Raw genomic sequence first — 18,422 nt, 5'->3', positions numbered from 1 at the left:
ATGATACTGAAGACCTGTGTGATTAGACCTGATCTGGGTCCACATGGACCACTCCCGCACATACCCATGCCAAACTATAACACATTTCAAAGCACAGGTACCAGGTGCAAGCCATATTTATAGGTGCAACATTACAATGCACATTCAAACCACAATCCATACTCCGAACTACAATGCACTCTCCAAACCATAAGTGTACATTCCACAATCCCAGCAAATAGATACGTATTGCAAAATGCCACATAAAGCCAAATCCATGGATGGAAATTAAAACAAGAAAAATCCTTCCATCCATAATATCCACTTCAAACCACATCCCAAATCCCAGGGTCACATTGTAAATTACAACAATACATTTGAAACCACAACAAGCAACCTTGAACCAGATGTACAAATTCCAACCATGAATACACAGTGAGTTCAGACCACAAGTACACTCTTGATGGTTTATATTGGAAAGCACTGTAAATACATACAGGAAAGGTCATGGAGATATCGAGATTTTGAAGACACAGAGTGGATATTGCACTCCTAGAGGAATTTGTACTTGTTCCACAGGAGGATTTTGAACTTTTACAATAAAATAGATGTTAGTTTGTTAATTTTAACCATGCCTAGAATTCACAATTCAGTGTTTTTTAAAGAAAGAGAAGACAAGTGATATTTGTTTTTCCAAGAAACCAGTTAGACCAACACTTCTCTAAAAGTTATCTCAGTAAACATTTTCCATTGTCTTCCTGCTGCACTCAATTCACAGAGGCATGATACACCCAGCTCGCCCAGCTCACAGAGAAAGTGAGGTAGAAATTACCTATGGCTTGGTGCTCACCCGAGACAGAGGATTGAGCCGAATTTCAATCACTTAGATGATCTGCCAACCTGATCTGTCTGCGGTGTGTCCAGAGGCTGCTTGCCCATTTCGCAGAGATTGATTTTGGCTGTTTGCCTTGTGAACAGAGGCCCTCAGATATGTCCTGAGAGGGCGAGGAGAGTGTGTAGGAAGGAAGGAGGGAAAGATTGAAAAAGGGGACTTATTGCACACTGGCAACAAATTTCAGGTGGGTCACGGAGCCAGAAAATTCTTTGCTCCTCCTATCTCTATATCTCATTTTACAAAAAGATGTTGGTGTTTGCTGCTTAACTGCAGTAACCATTGACAACCTCTTGAGTGGACCAGGTTGTCACTGAACAATAGGTGAAAGGCCCCTCATTTATATCTAACGAGCTGAGTGTTTGATGAGGCAGCTGAGACAGTCTTCTGAAACATCATCTGACACTGCTGGAAGGCACTAAATTTTTCCTCAGTGTCAGGTCGTTCAGTGAAACGGAACATTGGCCATTGTTCTTACTCTTTGATAAAATCCAGCAACCCCTGCTGGGAGGGACCCAAGGTCAAAGTGTATCCAGATTGGCTATAATGCCCCTTGTGGTCCGGCAACCTGAACATTTTTCACTCAACCTATGAGTCAGAAAGTTGTGGATTCAAGTCCTGGTCTTGCAGTGAGTTGAGTATGTACTCTAGGCTGATAAGCGTGCAGGACTGAGAGACAGAATACTGTCCTTCAGCTGAACTCTGCTTCAGATCAGATGTTAAACCAAGAACTCATTTTCCTGCTCAGATTTCGCAAAAGATCCCACTGAACTATTCAAAAAGAATGTGGTGTTCTTCCAATATCTTTGCTAATACTTATCCCTCAGTCAATAGCATTGAAATAAATTATAACATCTGGTCGTGGAACCTTGCTGAATGTTGATGGTTGCATTGCTCTACAACAGAAATGATACTTCACTGGCTGTGAAGCATTTTGGGATGTCCTGAGGTCTTGAAAGGTGCTATTTAAATCTTTCTTTTTCTGTTGAGTCACAAATAAAGGAGTGGGTTAGGGAGTTATTCAAATGGTGCTGAGATCTCATCAAAAGACAGGGCTGTCAGGGAAGGAGAATGTACTTAATGGGTTAAAAATGTTGCAGATTGCAATTCCATATATCAATATCCATCTGTTCCCTGGACAGGAACTCTTGATAAAACAGCTTTCCAGTCAGTTGATTTACTGGAAAATCCAACCTGCTTGTGGTGAGTCTAATCTGTGAATTTTCTGAGGAGCCAGGAACCTTCACAGAAGCTGCAAATATTTCAGGCTTTGGACCAAAAGTGATAAAAGAGAGTAGGCACTGTGGTAAAATTTTCATGATGAAACTTGCTTCCAGGCCAATAGGAGGTGCTGAGTGAAGAAAGTATCACCTGCCCTTTGATGATAACTGCTACCGGAAGGCACACGAGTGCCCACCTGACATAATTTCATTTCAAAAACTAAACATGATTATATTATCCAAATGATCACTATGGCAGCAATCTTGCAAAGCACCTCACCCTCATCACCCTCACCCCCTGCTGCCCACAATGCCTCCCCCCACCCACCCATCTGGAATCCCACAGACCTCCACTACGTGGACAAAGTGCCAAACAGGGTTATACTGCAACAAAGCCTCCGTAAGCCACCAGAGATTGTACATTTCAAACATTTCTGACACTCCCGCCCTCCACAAGAAGCCCAACATCTCTCCATGTATTCATCTTTCCAAATGGCAACCAAGATCAATTACAAGAGCACTTCTCTAAAACCCTAGAAAATTAACGTCACAATTGGAACCAGATTAATCTGTGACTATTCCCTGAGCTAATATTCTCAAACAGAAATCAGTAAAGTGCTCAAAAATCACAGAGGAACGGTCACTTACCTTTTGGGTGCTCTTGACAGCCATTACGGAAATCACAGGCGTGGCATCACAGGGTTCTCATTACAGCATCATTCGAATCTTAAATAGTCTGTTCAGCACCCACTGGGAAAATGCCCATTTGAGTAAGGTCCCAAGTCAGGCACTTTGGTGCCCAAACTCACACACCTTTTAGTGTCTCTGCCCCACTTGGAGGGCATAGAGGTACTGAGTCTATGTAATACATCAATGCTTCGATCATGGACTCTATATCACATATGGAAATATACATTAGACTTAAACATTAAGGGAAGGGGAGAAACTACACTTATACAAGGTTTTAAAACAAATGCAATTCCATCCCTGACAAGATTACATTAAGACCAATTCTTTTGAAAAATCAGCAGAAATTTATCACAAACCACATAGTTTCTAAACTTGTAAAAGAAGCAATCTGTTTCACCTGGTGGCCAAATCCAAATCTGTGAAGGGAATTCCATACTCTGCTTCACAGATACACATCACAGGGAGCAGGACACATACACAGTGCACATTGCAAAGGGCAGGACATATACACAGTGCACGTTGCGAGATCAGGACATATACGGAGTGCACAGTACAAGGTCAGGACATATACAGTGTGCATACTGCAAGATCAGGACATATACAGAGTACACAAAGCAACATTAAAAATAACTTGCATTTATATAGCGTCTTTAATATAATAAAACATGCCAAGATGCTTTACAGGAGCATTCTAGAACAAAACTTGATACTGATCTGGATAAAGAGATATTAACCCAAATGACCAAAGGCTTGGTTAAAGAGATATGTTTTAAAGGAGCATCTTAAAGCAGGAAAGAGAAGCTTAGAGATTTAAGGAGGGAATTCTAGAGTTTAGGGGCCTAAGCAAGGCCATCAATGATGGAGCAAATAAAATGAGGAGTGCCCAAGAGAACAGGATTGGTGGGGTGGAGAGATCTAAGTGAGTTATAGGGCTGGTGGATATTAGAGGGTTAGCGAGCAGGAGGCCATGGACAGATGTGAAAACAAGAATGAGAATTTTAAAATGGAGGCATTGCTTATCCAGAGCCAGAGCAGATTAGTGACCACAGTGGGGATCGGTGAATGGGACTTGGTGCGAGTTAGGACATGGGCAGCAGAGTTTTGAATGACCGCACATTTATGCAGGGTAGTATTTGGGGAGCTGGCCTCAAGTGCATTGGAGTTTTCAGATTTAGAAGTAAAAACGGCATGGATGAAGTTTTCAGCTGCTGATGAGCTGAGGCAGGAGAGGAATTAGGTAGTGTTACAGTGGTGAAAATGGATGGAATTTGCAATGGGTACCAAAGACGATGAACAAGATTTTCCAGCCTTTCCGTCAGTGGGATCTTCCAGTCCCACTGAAAGTGCTCCCTTACGGTGGGTTCCCCAGTGGTGGGGCGGGCAAGCCATGCAAAGTGTCAGAGACTTCAGCGACACAGGAAAATTCCACCAGCTGCCAATGGCAAGCTGCCTCTGACATGGGAAACATGCTGCTGGCAGGGGGAGGGGGGCTGAAAAACACCAGCCATTGGCTTTAATTTTCCCAGTATTTAGCTGGAAGAATCTTCTGCTGATCCAGTATTGGATGTCAGGCATGTAGCTTGATAATTTAGCGACAGTGAAATGATCAAGAGAAGTGAGGTAAAGCTGAGGATTGCCAGCTTACAAGTGGGCCCTGACACTTGGATAATGTTACCAAGGGGCAGTTTGTAGATGGAAAATGGGAGGGGGCAAGGAAAGATTCTTGGGAGTCACCAGACATAATGGCACAAGAGGGGGAAGTGATTTTTTTGGCTACGATTAGACAGATAAGAATGAAATCAGGTGAGATCAGTCCCATCCAGACAGTGAAGGGGCTTTAGAGGAGGATGGTCAACCATGTTAAAAGATGCAGACAGGTCGTGAAGGACAAGAAGGGATAGTCTGGCTTGGTCATAGAAGACAGAGGGTGGTAGTGGAAGGGTCTTTTTCCGGCTGGAGGCCTGTGACTAGTGGTGTACCGCAGGGCTCTGTATTGGGACCTCTGCTGTTTGTGATTTATATAAATGATCTGGAAGAAGGAGTAACTGGGGTGATCAGTAAGTTTGCGGACGACACAAAACTGGCAGGACTTGCAGATAGTGAGGAACATTGTCAGAGGCTACAGAAGGATATAGATAGGCTGGAAATTTGGGCAAGGAAATGGCAGATGGAGTTCAATCCTGATAAATGCGAAGTGATGCATTTTGGTGGGAATAATGTAGGGAGGAGCTACACGATAAATGGAAGAACCATAAAGGGTGTAGAGACGCAGAGGGACCTGGGTGTGCAAGTCCACAGATCTTTGAAGGTGACGTCACAGGTGGAGAAGGTGGTGAAGAAGGCATATGGCATGCTTGCCTTTATAGGACGGGGCATAGAGTATAAAAGTTGGGGTCTGATGTTGCAGATGTATAGAACGTTGGTTCGGCCGCATTTGGAATACTGCGTCCAGTTCTGGTCGCCACACTACCAGAAGGACGTGGAGGCTTTGGAGAGAGTACAGAGGAGGTTTACCAGGATGTTGCCTGGTATGGAGGGGCTTGGTTATGAGGAGAGATTGGGGAAACTGGGGTTGTTCTCCTTGGAAAGACGGAGGATGAGGGGAGACTTAATAGAGGTGTATAAAATTATGAAAGGCATAGATAGGGTGAACGGTGGGAAGCTTTTCCCCGGGTCGGTGGTGACGTTCACGAGGGGTCATAGGTTCAAGGTGAAGGGGGGGAGGTTTAACACAGATATCAGAAGGACATATTTCACACAGAGGGTCATGGGGGCCTGGAATGTGTTGCCGGGCAAGGTGGTGGAGGCGGACACACTGGGAACGTTTAAGACTTATCTAGACAGCTATATGAACGGAGTGGGAATGGAGGGATACAAAAGAGTGGTCTAGTTTGGACCAGGGAGCGGCGCGGGCTAATTGTTCCTGGTTTCTCGTTTCAAGGCTTCATTCTATGATCATCTTGCTGGTGCCAGTACAGAGCGAGACTGCGGATAGTTGGGAACCTGTCTCGGGGGCAGGGAATTCATATGGTGTTCGTGGAAGTGGAAATGACTAGGGTTGGGAAGCATTTTCCGATCAGGGCCATTGTGATCTCCTGGACTCGTTTCGATCGCCTCAGGGGGTCGGAGAGGAATTTCCCAGATTTTTTTTCCCCATATTGGCCCTGGGGTTTTTCACTCTGGGTTTTCGCCTCTCCCTGGAGATCACATGGTCTGGAATGGGGGGGTGGGGGTGAGTTAATAGGTTGTAATGAACAAAGCATCGTAGCTGTGAGGGACAGCTCGGTGGATAGGATATTGGTATGTAGATAGGCTGGAAAATTGGGCGGGGATCCTGGATTCAGGATTCAATCCTGGACCGGGGAGCGGCGCGGGCTTGGAGGGCCGAAGGGCCTGTTCCTGTGCTGTATTGTTCTTTGTTCTTTGTTTGTCTATCTTTAAGAACTGTTTGAGTACTGTGGCAGTGGAAATGTGATTGGAGGAATTCAAACATGTAGTTCTGGGAAAGATGGGCATGGATTTGAGATTTAACAACTCATTCAAGGACTTTGGAGGGGAGAGGAGTTGGAGATGTGGCAGTGGTTTTCATGAACGAAGGGCTTGAGGATTGTTTTTTTTGAGAAATTAGGGCAGTAATGTATAATATATCATAAAATACAGAGGGCCCAGTGTAGGCAGTGGGACATCCACATAATGTCCTCGTTCTGATTTAGAAAATTCCCAATTCTAAACTAATGAAGGAGTGCAACTTGTTTAAGCAGTCAGATAGCTACACCAATGTGCAATATTGCAACACTGATGAAGAAAATAGTTTGTGAAATTAACTGCAATCTGTGGAGTGGTGCTCACAACCAACAACACACTTCAATTATTCCCCTGAAATGTTAAATAGAGGACTGTGAGATTTTCAGGTTGTTTATGTGCACAGTTTTGTTGAGACAATAACAAAAAGCATTTGATAAAGTCCCATGTAACAGGTTTGTTAGCAAAATTGAAGGCTGTGGGACAGAAAGGAAAGGAAAGTTGACTGAGAGACAGGAAACAGAGAGTAGTGAACAGCTGTTCTTCAGATTACAGCATGGTGCACAGTGGGGTTTTTCAGGGGTCAGTATTAGGACCACTGCTTTTCTTCATCTATATTAATGGTGTAGACTTGGGTGGCCAGGGCACAATTTCAAAAGGGTGCAGATAACACAATTCTTGGAAGTATTGTGAACTATAAGGAGAATGGTGATAGACTTTGAGAGGATATAGACAGGTAGTGGAATGGACGGATACAAGGCAAATTAAATTGAATGCAGAGAAGTTGTCTTTGTTTAAAAAGGGCTGCAGGGAAAAGCCTGGGAACTACAGGCCAGTGAGCCTCACATCTATAGTGGGTAAATTGTTGGAAGATATTTTGAGAGACAGGATCTACAGGCATTTAAAAGCAAGGACTAATTAGGGACAGTCAGCATGGCTTTGTGAGTGGAAAATCATGTCTCACAAATTTGATTGAGTTTTTTGAAGGGGTAACCAAGAAGGTAGCTGAGGGCAGTGCAGTTGATGTCTACATGGACTTTAGCAAGGCCTTTGACAAGGTACCACATGGTAGGTTGTTGCATAAGGTTAAATCTCACGGGATCCAGGGTGAGGTATCTAAATGGATACAAAATTGGCTTCTTCACAGAAGCCAGAGGGTGGTTGTAGAGAGTTTTTCAAACTGGAGGCCTGTGACTGGCAGTGTGCCTCAGGGATCAGTGCTGGCTCCACTGTTATTTGTCATTTATATTAATGATTTGGATGAGAATATAGGAGGCATGGTTAGTAACTTTGCAGATGACACTAAGATTGGTGGCATAGTGGACAGTGAAGAAAGTTATCTCCAATTGCAACGGGATCTTGATCAATTCGGCCAGTGGGCTGACGAATGGCAGATGGAGTTTAATTTAGACAAATGCGAGGTGATGCATTTTGGTAGATTGAACCAGGGCAGAACTTACTCAGTTAATGGTAGGGCATTGGGGAGAGTTACAGAACAAAGAGATCTAGAGGTACATGTTCATAGCTCCTTGAAAGTGGAGTCACAGGTGGACAGAGTGGTGAAGAAGGCATTCAGCATGCTTGGTTTCATTGGTCAGAACATTGAAAACAGGAGTTGGAATGTCTTGTTGAAGTTGTACAAGACATTGGTAAGGCCACACTTGGAATACTGTGTGCAATTCTGGTCACCGTATTATAGAAAGGATGTTATTAAACTAGAAAGGGTGCAGAAAAGATTTACTAGGATGCTACCGGGACTTGATGGATTGAGTTATAAGGAGAGGCTGGATAGACTGGGACATTTTTCTCTGGAGCGTAGGAGGCTGAGGGGTGATCTTATAGAGGTCTATAAAATAATGAGGGGCACAGATCAGCTAGTCAATATCTTTTCCCAAAGGTAGGGGAGTCTAAAACTTGAAGGCATAGGTTTAAGGTGAGAGGGGAGAGATACAAAAGTGTCCAGAGGGGCAATTTTTTCACACAGAGGGTGGTGAGTGTCTGGAACAAGCTGCCAGAGGTAGTAGTAAAGGCGGGTACAATTTTGTCTTTTAAAAAGCATTTAGATCATTACATGGGTACGATGGGTATAGAGGGATATGGGCCAAATGTGAGCAATTGGGATTAGCTTAGGGGTTTTAAAGAAAAAGGGCGGCATGGACAAGTTGGGCCAAAGGGCCTGTTTCTATGCTGTAAACCTCGGAGACTCTATTCTCCCTCAACACCGGCATGTCCGCCCGAGTTTTGCCCGAGGCCAATGGGGAATGCCATTCTCTGAGCCTCGCCCGCTCCCAGAATCGGGGCGGGCGTGCCGGTAAAATTTTGGCCATGGAGTACAAAAGCAATGACATTATGATGAACCTTTATAAAGCACTGGTTCAGTCTCAAATGGAGTTTATGTTCAATTCTAAGCACTATACCTTAGGGAGGATGTCAAGGCTTGAGGGTGGCGAAAGATTTAAGAGAATGGGCATGGGAATGAGGAACTTCAGTTACATGGATAAATTGGGGAAGCTGATTAAAGATGCAACTAGCAGGGTAGATAAAAGGGAATTCATAGATCTAGTATTCTAAAAGCCATTTGATAAGGTGCCACACAGGAAGTTAACTTGTAAGATAAAGTTCATGGTAATATATCTATGTAGATGGAGGATTGGTTAATGGACAGAAAACAAAGAGTCGGGATAAATGGGGTGTTTTCAAATTGGTAAATTGTAACTTTGAGTGCCCTAAGGATCAGTGCAAGGGCCATGCTATTTACAAACGATATTAATGACTTAGATGAAGAGACTGATACAAAACTAGATGGGAACGTAAGCTGTGAGGAGGACACAAAGAGATGCAAAAAGTTATAGACAGGTTAAGTGAGTGGGCAACAAACCAGAAGATGAAGTTTAATATGGGGAAGTGTTAGGTTATTCATTTAGTAGCAAGAATTAAAAAAGAAGAATATTTTTCAAAGGTGTGGAACTTTTAAGTGTTGATGTTTGGAGAGACTTGTACTCGTACAAGGAAAAGAGAAAGTTAACATGCAGGTACAGCAAGCAATTAGAAAGACAAATGGCATATTGGCCTTTATTGCAAGGAGATTGGAGTACAAGAACAAGGAAGTCTTGCTATAGTTGTATAGGGTGAGACTATGCCTCGAGTACGGTGTGCAGTTTTGGTCTCCATATCTATGGAAGGATATACTTGCCTTGGAGATGGTACAGCGAAGATTCTTTGGATTGGTTCCTGGGATGAGAGGGTTGTCCTGTGATAAGAAGCTGAATAAATTGAGCCTATACTCTCTGGAGTTTAGAAGAATGAGAGGTGATCTCATTGAAACATGCAAGACTCTGAAGGGGCTTGGCAGGGTTAGATACAGAGGTTGTTTCCACTGGCTGAGGAGTCTAGAACATAGGAGCAGTCTCAGGATAAGGGGACGATGATTCAGGACTGAGATGATGAGAAATTTCTTCACTCACCTGGTTGCAAATCTTTAAAACTTTCTATCCCAGAGGGTTACGGAGGAATGATAACTGAAATGTTAATCTTTCAGGGAGTCAAGACAAATGGGCAGAAAAGTGGAGCTGAGGCAGAAATTCAGCCGTGACTGTATTGGATAACTGAGCAGGTTGTACTGTCTACTCCTGCTCCTATTTCTAAGTGCTAATGTACTTAAGCTGGGGCTGTTCTCCTTAGAGAAGAGAAGGTTAAGAGGAGATTTGACAGAGAGGTATTCAAAATCATGGGGAATCTGGGCAGAGTGAATCAGGAGACATTGTTCTCATTCACAGAAGGATCCAAAAGTAGAGGGCACTGATTTAAGGTGATTAATTGGCAAAAGAACCAATGGTCAGATGAGGAAATACTTTCTTACACAGCAAATGGTTAGGATCTGGAATGTACTGCCTGGGAGTGTGGTGGAGGCAGCTTCAACTGTAACTTTCAATTGGATAAATGCCTGAAGAGAAAAGGTTTCAAGGTCTATAAGGATTAGTTAAATTGTTCATGCCAAGAACGGGATTGGGCTCGCTGGGCTGAATGGTACAGCACTGAAGAAGGCTATTCTGCAATCTTTAAGCAGGATTTTATGTCACTAGTAGTACCTCAATGATGTGATCTGGAAGATTCTGGGACCGAATTCTAAAACATACCTGCAGGTTCTTTCTCCAAACATTGACAGCAGCAAAAGCCAGCTGCATCTGCTTCCTCCGAGCATCTTTGTGGCGCTTGTAAGCAATCTCAATGAATATCAAGAATATTCCTGCAACAATCCCTCCAGCAACCAACATAAAGACACCTAAAGGAAAGGAAATAAGGGACAAAGTTCAGTGAGAGATGGAAGCACTGATTCCCCAGAATGAAACTCAAATAAAAGATTCAAATTGCAAGTCCCATCATATCACATTTCTTTTCTAATCAGTGTGTGTCACACCCATTCTTAACACGCTCGATGGGTATGTGTCAGTTGTTAACCAATCTCAGTATTTGTCAGGGATGACAATGTTGAACAAATCCTTGCTGGGAAGTTTTCACTCACAGGTTGACTGCATACTTGAGGCACTGTGTCACAAACAACATAAATGTGATTACGACATGGCAATCTGTACTCATCAATGCTGAGTACAACTTTAATCAAAGCTCGCTGTCCTGTTACCCTGGAAACAGCCCTTCCAGTCATCAATTTCTCTCCATGGTCATTACTCTTTCACCAATTACCTGGAGGATGTTGGCAACTCTGGAGAGGTGGATATTAACTGTTGTATAACAGCAATTATTGCAAAGAAACCACTCAAAGGTAGACTTTTAAATTTAAAATAAATTCTGATATCCAATCGCTCTCATATTGATGGGTGAAAATAGCTGACTGTCCCATCTTTGATCATTAAGAATCACACTGGTAGTGCCAGACTGTGGGACGACTCCTGTGCATCTATTGTACCTTCCTGCCTTTGCTTTCTATACTGGCAATACAAACAGATGATGTTGGGTTGACTATTATGCTGGCAGTATGATTAAGAGGGGATTGAAAAGTGATTTGTACAGGCATTGGGTCCTTGAAGTCTTTTATTCCTAAGGGCTCCTCCAAAGCAGCAAAATATGGAATTTTCCATCAGGTACATGGATGGCTTACCTGCCATGTTTTCAAAGGTCAGAGTTGCTGGAGCATTGCTACGAGAGTCACACTCCTGATATCTAACCCAGGTCTTGTCCAGGTCCTCCATAAAGCCATTCTCATGGAAACTAAAGAAAGATGAAAAAAAAGAACCATTTACTAAAGTTTTTGAGAGGAACTGAACATTATGTTCTAGGTGCTGGCTTGAGGGATCAAATGGCCTACTCCTGCTTCTAATCTGTATGTGTGCGCTTCAGGGAACTCATCTCCCTGCGTGTCACCAATTTCCCCTGGACTCCACCTGGGTTTATTGAATTGTGTGGTAATGGTGATGCTAGTTAACTCTAGTACACAAAGGACCATGGACATCTCTCTCCATCAGAGAGAGGTAACAGGTTGTATAGCTTAAGGAACACTATTCCACAGGCATGGAGCAAGGTGATGAGGTGCGCCTCCAGGAACTGGGCAAACAAATATTGGAAAATCACAATATTTGGAGCCAATTACTGTCAAAGAATCAAGTTTTTTCCATTGATAATCAAGGGTACAGTTGCGTAGTGACAGTTTTACTGGACTAGTAATTCAGATGTCATAATCTGGAGACCTGAGTTTTAGTTGGAATAAAAAGCTGCCATGGTTAATGATCACCACAAAACTACTGGATTGTTGTAAAAAATCCATCTGGTTCACGAATATCCTTTAGGGAAGGAAATTACTTGCTCTGGTCTTATGTGAACTACAGATCCACGATAATGTGGTTGATTCTTATTTGCTCTCTGAAATGTCCGAGCAAGTCACTAACCACCATCTTCTCAAGGGCAGTTAGAGATGGGCAACAAATGCTGGCCTAGCCAGCAACATCCACATCCCAGGAATGAATATCAAAAATCCAATAAGGACTTCAGGATAAATATTTTTACCCAGATTGTGGTTTGAAAGTTGAACTTGCTACCACATGAGATAGTTGAGGCAAATAATTTAGATGCATATAAGCCAAGTATGTGAGGAAGGAACAAGAATAGGTTATTTTAATGTAGGGCAGGAGGAGGCTCATTGGAACATAAATGCTAGCATAGACCTGTTGGGCCAAATGGCCTATTTCTTTGCTGTACATTTTGCGTCATTCTGTAGATTTATTTGATCGAGCAGCTAAATTCTGCTGAAAATATATCATTACTCTGCTTCGATGATATGTCATGCATATTTTGCAATTCCATAAATTTGTGTTGGAAGAATCATATTGAATAAACAGAATGTTTAAGCAGATTCTAGATTGAAGCTTCCTTAAACTTTGTACATTTGTTTTTGTTCAAAAGGTTTGATGAGAAGTTCTATGTGTAGACCATCATATGATCTAAAACTTGCACACTTTGTGAGTGTAAAACACCCTATGTGAGAGATCAGACACACTTTGGGAGGGTAAAGTACCCTATGGGATGGGTAAGGCACCCTATGTGAGAGGCAAGGACAGTGGGGTGAAGGTTTGATATTTTTTGAAGACGGGCAACTCTGAAAGAGAGAGTGACAGTATCTGAAGGGAGAGAAGGATCAATAATATGAGGCAAAACAAGGGCCAGGAAGGGAAGTTGGGTGGTCAGCAACTTAACTGGAAACTGGAGATGGATCCCACAGACAAAGTGAGCTCAAAGTGGGCATTGCTAAAGGAATCATTAATTTATCTGTTCTTTCCACAGTTGCTGCTAAGTGTTTCTAACCTGTTTAGATATTGTCCATCTAACTAAACCTCAACAAAGAGTCCAAAAGATGTGTGGATTAGATTGATTGGTCGTGCTAAATTGTCCCTTAGTGTCAGGGAGATTAGCAGGGTAAATACATAGAGTCACGGGGATAGGGCCTGGGTGGGATTGTGGTTGGTGCAGGCTCGATGGGCTGAATGGCCTCCTTCTGCACTGTAGAGATTCTATGGATTCTATTCTATGAGGAGCTGATCGATCCAGACTTGGAATTAAAGAACATGTAGATCAATGTCTGGACTAAGAGATAGAGAATGTGACAAAAGAGGTGGGGGTGTTGCTTTACTGATTAGGGAGAATGTCACAGCTATACAGAGGGAGGACACCTTGCTGGGATCATGCAGTGAGGCCATATGGGTAGAACTCAGGAATAGGAGTGATGCAATCACACTGTTGGGGTTGTACTACAGACCTCCCAACAGCCAGTGTGAAGTGGAGGAACTGATATGTCAACAGATTATGGGAAGATGTATAAACAACAGGGTTGTGATGGGCGATTTTAACTTCCCCAACATAGACTGGGAATCCGTTAGTGCCAGGGGCTTGTTCAGGGCAGTGTTTGTTCAGTGTGTCCAAGAGTGCTTCTTGAGGCAATATGTAGATAGTCCAACTTGGGAAGGGGCTATCTTAGACCTGGTTCTGGGAAACGAGCCCAGACAGGTGATTGATGTCTCTGTGCGGGATCATTTTGGGAACAGTGACCACAATTCTATAAGTTTCAAGACACTTGTAGAAAAGTAGTCCCAGAGTGGAAGTACTAAACTGGGGGAAGGCTAACTATGACAGTATTAGGCAGGAGCAAGGGAATGTAGACTGGGGTTGGCTGTTTGAGGGTCAATCCACATCTGATATGTGGAAGTCTTTTAAAAGTCAGTTGTTAACAATTCAGGACAAGTGTGTCCTTGTAAAAATGAAGGATAAAGGTGGCAAGATTCGGGAACCCTGGATGACAAGAGAGATTGTGAGCTTAGCGAAAAAGCAAAATGAGACATACATAAATTTCAGGAAATTGAAAGTGGATAAGGCTCTTGACAAATACAAAAACAGCAGGAAAGAACTTAAACAGGGACTTAGGCGGGCAAAAAGGAGCCATGAAATGTCCTTGGCAGACAGGGTTAAGGAGAATCTTCTCCAATAATTTCCCCACCAAGGCTTTTTATGCATAAATAAGGAAGAAGAGGGTAGCTAAGGAAAGGATAGGTCCACTCAAGGACAGTGGAGGGAATTTGTGTGTGGAGCCAGATGAGATGGGTGAGGTCCTTAATGAGTACTTTGTATCAGTATTCACAAAGGAGAAGGATGTGGTGGATGGTGAGTGTAGAAAGGAGGATGTTGACATTCTAGGACATGTTGTGATAAAAAGGGAGGAGGTATTGGAGGTTTTGAAAAACATTAAGGTGGACAGGTCCCTAGGACCACATAGGGGGGTCTATCCCAGAATACTGAGAGAGGCTAGGGAAGAAATTGCTGAGGCCTTGGTCAAAATCTTTGTATCTCTTTAGCCACGGGCGAGGTATCAGAGGATTGGAGCGTAGCTAACATTGTTCCTGTTTAAGAAGGGCAGAAGAGACAATTTGGGAAATTACAAGCCTGTGAGCCTTACGTCAGTGGTGGGGAAATTATTGGAGAAGATTCTTAGGGACAGGATGTACTCACATCTGGAAGAGAATAGGCTTATTAGCGATAGGCAGCATGGTTTTGTGAAGGGGAGGTCGTGTTTCACAAACTTGATTTGAGTTATTTGAGGAAGTGACAAGAAAAATTGACCAGGGCAGGGCAGTGGATGTTGTCTACATGGACTTTAGTAAAGCCTTCGATAAGGTTCCTCATGGCAGGCTGATACAGAAGGTGAAGTCATATGGGATCCGGGGTGAATTGGTAAGATGGATGCAAAACTGGCTTGGGCATAGAGAGCAGAGAGTAGCAGTGGAAGGTAACTTTTCTAAGTAGAGGTCTGTGATAAGCGGTGTTCCACAAGGATCAGTGCTGGGGCCGCTGTTGTTTGTAATATTTATATAAATGATTTGGAGGAAAATGTAGGTGGTCTGATTAGTGAATATTCTTGCCTCTACGTGGTCTATATACTTCTATTTCCTGTCTATTCATGTATCTATCCAGATGCCTCTTGAAAGTTGTTATAGAATTTGCTTCCACCATCTCCTCCGGCAGCGTGTTCCAGGCATTCACCACTCTATGTGAAAACCTTGCCCCATACATCTCTTTTAAACTTTCCCCCTCTCACTTTCAGCCTATGCCTCCAAGTAATTAACTGTTCGACTCTGGGAAAAAAAACTCTGACTATGCACTCCATCCAAAAATTGGGGGAGTAGCGGATAGTGAGGAGGATTGTCAAAGGATGCAGCAAGATATAAATTGGCTAGAGACCTGGGCCGAAAGATGGTAGATGGAATTTAACCCAGACAAATGTGAAGTGATGCGATTTGGAAGGTCTACTGCAGAAGGAAAGTATACAGTAAATGGTAGAGCCCTTAGAAATATTACCATACAGAGGGATCTAGGCGTGCAAATTCACAGTTCTCTGAAGGTGGCAACTCAGGTGGACAAGGTGTTCAAAAAGGCATATGGCATGCTAGCCTTCATCAGTCGGGACATTGAGTATAGGAATTGGAAAATCATGTTGCAGCTGTATAAGACTCTAGTCAGGCACCCTTGGGGTATTGTGTACAATTCTGATCGTCACACTACCGGAATGATGTTGATGCATTGGAAAGGGTGCAGAGGAGATTTACCAGGATGTTGCCTGGTTTGGAGGATATGGATTACCTGTAAAGACTCACATTCCAACCATTATTTTATAAATTGAGTTTGTGTCTTTATATGCCCTGTTTGTGAACAGAACTCCCACTTACCTGACGAAGGAGCAGCGCTCCGAAAGCTAGTGGCTTTTGCTACCAAATAAACCTGTTGGACTTTAACCTGGTGTTGTGAGACTACTTACTGTGTTTACATGATTATGATGTGGAGATGCCGGCGTTGGACTGGGGTAAGCACAGTAAGAAGTCTCACAACACCAGGTTAAAGTCCAACAGGTTTATTTGGGAGCAAATACCATAAGCTTTCGGAGCAATGCTCCTTCGTCAGATGGAGTGGTCTCTGTTCTCAAACAGGGCACAGACACAGAAATCAAATTACAGAATACTGATTAGAATGCAAATCTCTACAGCAAATCTCTGTAGAGATTTGCATTCTAATCAGTATTCTGTAATTTGATTTCTGTGTCTGTGCCATGTTTGAGAACAGAGACCACTCCATCTGACGAAGGAGCATTGCTCCGAAAGCTTATGGTATTTGCTCCCAAATAAACCTGTTGGACTTTAACCTGGTGTTGTGAGACTTCTTACTGTGTTTACATGATTATGACAGGGTTGGATAGAATGGATAGTCAGAGTCTTTTTCCCAGGATCGAAGAGTTAATTACTTAGGGGCATAGATTGAAAGTGAGTGGGGGAAAGTTTAAAAGAGATGTATGGGGCAAGTTTTTCACACAGAGGGTGGTGAATGCCTGGAACACACTGCCGGAGGAGGCGGTGGAAGCAGATTCTATAACAACATTCAAGAGGCAGCTGGATAGATACATGAATAGACAGCGAATGGAGGGATATGGACCACGTAGAGGCAAGAAAATATTAGAGAGGCATCTATGTCAGCACAAAATTGGTGGGCCGAAGGGCCTGTTACTGTGCTTTACTATTCTTTGCTCTTTGTTTTGAGGAGGATGATTGAGTTTGAGAGGATATGGGGGAAATGATTGATTTAGACTGAGCTGAGCTTTGAGTAAGATAAACCAAATGTGATGGGCACAGAGTGACGGGGAAAGCCAGATAGATTAGAAAGTTTTAAGCTAACAATGTCATACACTGATTTCTCCAAGAAGATAAAGGTGCAGTCATAAGCCTAGCTTCTGAAACATTAGCAAAGTGTGTCCTTACCTCAATATAGCGAGTGAGACAGCCTGTTTCCATGGGCTGTCCTTGCGCATCCCAATGCCAAACCCTGATCGGAAGAATAGTTCCCCTGTGGTGATGAGGTCACACTTCTGGGAGGCTTCGAACTCCAGAACTGCCGAGTCCCAGATGAATGCGTGCAATTTGCTAGAATGAAACAAACTCTGATTAACAGCAGTTTTCACTGTATCTATTAAAGGATCTGAATAGTCTAACAACCCAACATCTCTAAAATATCGCCAAAACACTTTCAGAATTGCAGCAGGACTAACTGTATCAAACAACCCCTTGCCATCTACCCAAATTCATTTCATGGTTTGACTATTCTGTGACTAGTTTTATCTAACAAAAATTTTCAATGTCACTTTACAATATTGAGCATGATAACATCCAGTGTGCATTATATACAGGCCATAATCCGCACCATCTGACCTCCTGCCTACTGCTATCACAAGAATCAATTTTCTCTCTCACAGTCCAGCCAGATTGTCAGATAGGAATTCATCCCAATCCAACTCTTCTTGAGGTACAGGGTGGAATTTTCCATATATTTAGCAAAGTCTGATGGCAGCAGATGGGAAAAGCAGTGTTTAGCTGCTCGTGGCGATGGCGGGTTTTCACATGATTCATGCTGGCACCATAACCTTGGATTGACCCATCCCGCCATCATCCCATCACTTTAATCATGAGGGAGTTCCAGCACACCCCAGCCACTTCTTGGTCTACAGCTACTCATGGCTGCAAGGGGATCTGCCCCAGGTTCCCAGATGCCTCCCTCAACAGACTGCTGGGTGCTGTGGAGGAGTGGCAAGACATCCTGTATCCTCACACAGGGAGGAACCTAACTATCAGGGACACCAACCCAACGTGGGAGGTGGTGGCAGTGCTGGTCAGCGCCAACTCCCTGCAGAGGACGGGCAATTAGTGCCACAAAAGGATGAATGATCTCCTCCGTTCAACCAGGGTAAGTCTCCCTTCCCATCTCCACTCTAACTCACACACACCCATCACACACTCACAGGGAGCTCACTCACTGCCAACTCAGTGGACACACACCTCGCTCTCCCACACACATCTTCATCTCCCCTGCGGGTCATGTGCTCATCACCTCACTGCTCCCATTCACCAACCACACATGCCAAGTATCCTTAGCATCTGCCCTGACAAGTGTCCTGCTTACACTCTGTCTGTCTTCATGCAGGACAAGCTGACACATAGCAAGAGGGAGAGATCCCAGATGGGTGGAGGGATGCCTGAGTTGAAAGTCCTCTCTGACTTTGAGGAGGGAATCCTCCAGCTGGT

General features: G+C 43.5%; 1 protein-coding gene across 1 annotated transcript in view; it reads right to left on the bottom strand.

Moving 5' to 3' along the window:
• The window catches only part of grin1a (glutamate receptor, ionotropic, N-methyl D-aspartate 1a), a 284,384-nt gene that overhangs the window by 34,209 nt on the left and 231,753 nt on the right, over nucleotides 1-18,422 (bottom strand). The window contains exons 17-19 of the mRNA XM_078227534.1: nucleotides 17,106-17,267; nucleotides 11,420-11,529; nucleotides 10,440-10,585 (exon numbers count right to left, since the gene is read on the bottom strand). Coding sequence (XP_078083660.1) covers nucleotides 10,440-10,585; nucleotides 11,420-11,529; nucleotides 17,106-17,267 — 418 coding nt within the window. The remainder of the gene's footprint in view (nucleotides 1-10,439; nucleotides 10,586-11,419; nucleotides 11,530-17,105; nucleotides 17,268-18,422) is intronic.

The sequence above is a fragment of the Mustelus asterias genome, chromosome 13, assembly GCF_964213995.1.
Source record: "Mustelus asterias chromosome 13, sMusAst1.hap1.1, whole genome shotgun sequence".
Classification (NCBI taxonomy): Eukaryota; Metazoa; Chordata; class Chondrichthyes; order Carcharhiniformes; family Triakidae; genus Mustelus; species Mustelus asterias.
The sequence above is the reverse complement of the archived record's forward strand: the minus strand, read 5'-3'. Positions and strand labels throughout refer to the sequence as shown.